General features: G+C 33.1%; 1 protein-coding gene and 1 non-coding gene across 3 annotated transcripts; one reads left to right on the forward strand and one right to left on the reverse strand.

The window, feature by feature from the left end:
- The first annotated feature begins 1,781 nt into the window (after window positions 1-1,781).
- On the forward strand, window positions 1,782-5,773 carry LOC107007928. 2 transcript variants are annotated; one of them, XM_015206784.2, is made up of 3 exons: window positions 1,782-1,994; window positions 4,258-4,431; window positions 4,944-5,773. In XM_015206784.2, exons 1-3 carry the CDS (start codon window positions 1,856-1,858, stop codon window positions 5,645-5,647), a joined length of 1,017 nt encoding a protein of 338 aa, XP_015062270.1. In that variant the 5' UTR covers window positions 1,782-1,855; the 3' UTR covers window positions 5,648-5,773. The 2 variants fall into 2 exon arrangements, with proteins under 2 accessions (XP_015062270.1, XP_015062269.1); XM_015206783.2 differs by having other exon boundaries at window positions 1,783-1,994; window positions 4,057-4,431.
- Window positions 5,774-5,809: 36 nt separating this feature from the next.
- On the reverse strand, window positions 5,810-5,881 carry TRNAG-UCC. Its single transcript has one exon. It is a non-coding gene; the product is annotated as a tRNA-Gly (tRNA).
- Between the last annotated feature and the right edge of the window lie 119 nt (window positions 5,882-6,000).

Below are 6,000 nucleotides of genomic sequence, written 5' to 3' on the forward strand. Positions count from 1 at the left end.
AATGCTACTGTGTGATCTGATCAAACTTAAAATTACGTATCTACTTATAATATAGTTTTATAGCAGGTTGTTACTACCATCTTTGAAGAATATTTCTTTAATAATATAAGTTACTTAAAAATAAAGAAAACAATTTTTTTAATATAAGTAGAAAAAAATAAATAAAATAAATGACATTAGCCATATTAATTGTGATATTGCCTAATATATTTTTTTTCTTTTTCTTTTATGGTAGATTGAGTAGAACCAAAATCTTGTTTGGAATAATAAAGTAAAAAGAGAATAAATAATTGAGGAATATGATCTGTAAAATACCAAATTTATGTCAATAAATATCAAAAGCATATGATACTATTCTTAGAATCAATTTATCAGTCAGTTTTTTTTTTTTTTTATAATAATTTTGGAGTCTTCGAGCTTTGTAAAGTTGATTTAATGATTAAGATAAATTATTCGCTCGACAGGATTTAAAGTTTATAAATTTTTATAATAATCACAAAGAAATATAAAGTAGTAAATAGAGTCATAATTAAATATTTATAAATATTACACATTAAATTTGTTATTGCCTCGATTAATATAGACCACCTATTAAGGGGTAAATTATTCGCATGTTTTCAAAACTCGAACTCGATGCATTTATTAGAAATGAATAATTCATAATCATCCCATCATATTTATCAGTGGTCTGTTATACAAATTATTTATTTACTACATTATTTAAACGGATATTTGACGAAAATACCTTATCAATTTTCTTAAGTAACAATTATTTTGGACTAAAATTTTTTACCTAAAAGTGATAAATTAAAAAGGAACAAAAGGAAGTATTAATTATATTTTTGAAGTTTAAGTATTAATTTAAATTTGTTTTATTAGCAAATCCTAATGCTAGCTAGCTCAATTAGTGAAAACCCTAATTTCCACAAATTTGGTGGAATTAGGTTCAAATGTCCACCATCTTTAAGTGTCCAACTTTTAGTGTTTTAATTAGTGAGAATATTAATTAAGTGAGATATTTAGGCAGAGATAAATAATAATTTAGATAATATTATCGGAAATTTATTGATTATGTATATTATACGAATAAAGTTATGCAACATAAGTTGTGTAGTATTTTTATGACCTAATTTCGCTATACATAAATTTAGAGAACTATGATTTACTCGGCATAAGTTATGTATTTTATGATATAATTTGTAGGTTCTGAAAATGAAATTTTTCTATAAGCATAAGTTTTATAGGATTTAAGTTAGATTATGTCCTTTACTACATAACTTATGGATTTCCAACTGAACTTCTATCTCTATCGACATAAGTTTTTATAGGACCTAAGCGGCATAACTCGTGCTATAGTGTGATACAAAAATATAGATTTATGTTGAACGAAAGTTCTTTGTTATCACAGTGTTATGAACATTTTCAACTACTTATTTTTATGAGAATAAAAATTAGGGCGACTTTCACATATAGCAAATAAAAAATTTATATTTGTATGCTATAGCAAAGTTTGCATAGTTGCGCTCCATAACAAACATAGAAACTGTATAATTCACTATACATATACAGTTGAAGCAAATTGTATAAAACGAGCACAATTAAATTAAACCCTAGCTACTCCATTTATTTTTAGATTATTAATTTGCTATTATATACAATTTTCCCTAAAAATTAAAGACCACAAAAAATAATCAAAATAGCCCAAATCCCTTCTTATTGGGCTTTTTTATGTTTACCATTTGGGCCTCAAAAAAGATATTTTTTAGTTGTTTTATTTCCATACGCTTCTTTTTCTTTTCTTCTATCACTCAAAATCAAGAAAAGTTGAATTTTTTGAAGAGAAATTCAGCTAAAAATGGAGTCATTATTCATCAAAAATTTGATCTTTACAACTCAAATTTCTGTTCCAAAGAGTAATTCAATAAACCCAATTCCTATAAGAAGGATTTGTAGCTCTTCTTGGAAAATTCACTTCAAAAAATTAGACTTTCAAGGTATTCTTTTTAGTTTGTTTAAAATTACTCTTTTACTATTAATTAAATGATTCATAGCTACACGAAATGGTTGAAAAGAGTATTTTAGATCACTAGGTAGCCTTGATGGACAAAATTATGTGATATTATTACGCTAGTGAGAGGTGGCACCGTGGCAGGCAGAGACGGAGCTAAGATTAAGAGTTTGGAGTTTTAAATTTTTAGAAAAAAGAGGAAACATGTTAATGGAGGGGTTCGAGAGGTGGCAGGCAGTGACGGAGCCAAGATTAAGAGTTTGGAGTTTTAAATTTTAAGACAAAAGAGAAAATATATTAATAGGTGGGGTTCGAGAGGTGGCAGGCAGAGATGGAGCCAAGATTAAGAGTTTGGAGTTTTAAATTTTAAGACAAAAGAGGAAACATGTTAATAGTGGGGTTCGAGAGGTGGCAGGCAGAGACGGAGCCAAGATTAAGAGTTTGGAGTTTTAAATTTTAAGGCAAAAGAGAAAACATGTTAATAGTGGGGTTCGAGAGGTGGCAGGCAGTGACGGAGCCAAGATTAAGAGTTTGGAGTTTTAAATTTTAAGACAAAAGAGGAAACATGTTAATAGTGGGGTTCGAACGACAAAACTAGTGTGAAAAGTATTTTCACCATCTATTCTTACCACTAAGCTATCAATTTTCTAATCTAAATATAGAGCCTACGGAAAAGCTAGTGGGTTCGTCCGAACCCACGAACACTAGAATTATTCGAGGTGCACAAAATCTGGCCCGGACTGTCGGACACTACACAAATTTCAAAAGTTTATCTTTTTAATTAAATTTTATGTCAAAGTCAAAGCGAGTGACAAATTGGGACATAGGGGAGTAGTTGTTTTTAACTTTTTGGTTACTTTTTTTTTTTTGGCAACTTTGTTGTTATTACTGTTAGTCTGTTAGCTATGTTGTTCGAACCCTCCAAAAAAATATTGTTGTACTCATGTTGTATACTTCAAAAATGTATTTTTGGAGGATTCGACACACCTGGAGTGATTTTTGAAGACTCCGAGCAACGTAGACGGGTTAGGAGCAATTTTTATGTCTTTCAGTGTGAGATTATGAGCTAACCTAGAATGAGTTGATTGATTTACTGGTAAGCTTTTGTCTATTTGATTCAGTGTGTTTTTAAGGCTCTAAGACATACTTTTCCTTGCGAATGAGTGTAATCTTTGAATAGGTCACACTACACAAATGATATTCCACTTTATCGTAAGTTTTTTAAGAAGTTTCTTTGTCCGTATATTCTTCATTCAAGCTCAACATTATGAATCTTGTAAAATACATACATTTTGCTTTTGTTTATTAAAGGCCACATGTAATTTGTTGTTTATAAGCGTTTTTCACCTTTGATAACACTGTTGCATTATTTTGTTTCTTGATATTAGGACACTTTTAACGTGTATGTGAACTTTTATTGAAGTTTTGACATGTATAGAAGAGTTTTATGTAGTGCCTAACCTATTAGATGGGGCGTGAGGAGCATTCTCCAAATCCTCTTCACTAGGAAATTATATCGTATGTACAAGGTTAAGTTTTATATACATTCATACAATGCATATACATACAATATGTGTTGAATCTCCTTCGTTTCTTCGTGTGTTTACTTCTTTATATTTTGAATCCTCTTAGTGAAAATCGTACCTCTGACATGGGATACAGATGAAATGATTCAATTTTGCTGTACTTTTAGCTTAAAGTATGCTTATTACCGGAGTTTAAGAGGAATCGTTCAAGGAAGTAATGCGGTTTCTGTTTCTTATCCCATAAAGAGGGAGAAGTTCTTTATTTTCCGTTAAGAGCCTATTGATTGGTAAATGAATTTGCTTTCGACTTAAGTCATATGCTCTGCATGATTGAAGGAACGGAGAGAAGTGTTGGATTACTTCTTAGTCGGGACTTAAGTTTTTCACATTTTTGTTTTCTAACACGTTACATTTTCCTCCCATATGCAACTTACTAGGTGCAGACATTGTGTTTCATTCACTCGTTTTAGCTTCCGTTATTGTTTCATTTTCTCACTTTAATCATGCTAACTGTTTTATCAGATTTTCGGGACTATGTAAAACCTTCCCGCCTTTTACCAGCCACTAACGTAAAATTCTGTGGAGATTGGTCGCTGGAAACATTGCTCAATCATTCGAAATTTGATAGATCCAATTCGATTTACCAAGTCAAGCTGCAAACGAGTAATGCATATGGATCAGATCTTACCGATATAAACTCTGAAGTCCTGCTTTGTTTGATAGATGAAAATGGTGACTCAATCTTACAGAGGATATCGGCTGGTCTAGAGAACGCTCGTTTTGTGCAGTCACAGGATTCTGATCTTCTCCAATTCCGAAGAGGTTCCGTAGATGAGTTCATATTTGAAGGACCTAAACTTGGAAAACTTGCAGCTGTTTGGATCAGTCCAGAATCAGGTCAGTATTTCCAACTAACTGACGTAACGTAAGCTATGCTGCTCGGACTTGTCAAAAAATTGTTGTTGCATCCGTGTCGGATCTTCCAAAATGCAGTACTTTTGGAGGATCCGACATGCAACCTTCAACATTACTGTAGAGTCCGACTGACATAGCATGTAAGATCAATTCTTCTGAGGATCGAGATGTGATCTTTTTGTCTAGAAAAGTACATTTGGCATATCGATATCTTCTAAACTGTGTTTGATGTGTCAAAGTAATCACCTTAGCTTACAAATCACACTGTTTGTATCTGTCTCAAATTTGTAAGCATACCGATTCCTCAACAGTAAAAGTTCATCAAGCACCAGAAAAACTGCTCGGACATTTTTGAAGAGTCCGAGCATGTAGCTGTGAAGCATTTGTTTGATTACTATTATGCATATTTCAAGGCTCAAGCATCAAAAAAGAAACTAATGAACATGTATGTAGCCCAACGATATCTAAATTTTCGTGCTAATATGAATAATCAGGTCAGTGGAGACTCGGAGGCATGAACGTAACTGTCATTTCCCTTCTAAATTCCGCATTAATAGGAAATGAGAAGAATTTATCAGACTGTACTGCCATCCAGTATGACTTTGATATCGAGGATGTCTTGCTCGGTGGGAAAAGCGATAGTTCCATGATAGAGTTTAGACCATGTTCGGTTATTGAGTTTTCCGAGGACAACATTATATCATTAAGTGAGAAAACCTCGCCATCATCTTCCGTTAGTACACAGAACATATCAAACGAAGACACAATGAAGGAATACACAGATTTGAAGTTATCTTTATTGGTCTACGATGCAATCCTTACTATTGCTGGCTCGTCTATTGCATTCTTAGCCGGAGATAAGTCTGCAATCGCCTTCTTAACAGGTGGTATCGTAGGATTCCTCTATCTATTACTCGTGCAGAGATCTGTTGACGGTATACCATCTTCAGAACTGACTCAAAGTAACAGAACAGAAACTCTTGATCAAACCGATAAAGGATTCAAAGGCTCAGTGTTGAACATAGCATTAGCTCTTGCAGTTACAATCGTTGCAGCAAAATATGCTCCCGGAGACGTTGCTAGAGTGCTGACACCTCAAGATCTCATGCTTGGAACGATCGGATTTCTACTGTCTAAGGTATCTGTTATTTTAGCTGCTTTCGTACCGATAACAGGAGGTTTAAGAGAGAACAAATGATACTATACTCATTCATAACAGAACAGATAGATGTATAGAATCGACGTATTTGTTTTACACACTTGTTTTTCGATGTTTCTATACTTGAGCAAGAGTCTATCGGAAACTAGATTATATAGGATTGTAGAATTCCGTGCCAAATTTACGTGTATAAAACAAAAATGCGTCTGCCGGGAGTCGAACCCGGGTCTATTGCTTGGAAGGCAATTATCCTAACCGTTGGACTACAGACGCTTTGATGTTCTTCAAAGTTTTCATAATTATTTTTCTTTAAATTCAATTGGTTTCTAAAGTGAAAGTATATAACAATGTCACAAGTATATGTTGGGGGGTGGGGGGGGGGGGGGGGGGTT

This window comes from Solanum pennellii, chromosome 1 (assembly GCF_001406875.1).
Source record: "Solanum pennellii chromosome 1, SPENNV200".
Classification (NCBI taxonomy): Eukaryota; Viridiplantae; Streptophyta; class Magnoliopsida; order Solanales; family Solanaceae; genus Solanum; species Solanum pennellii.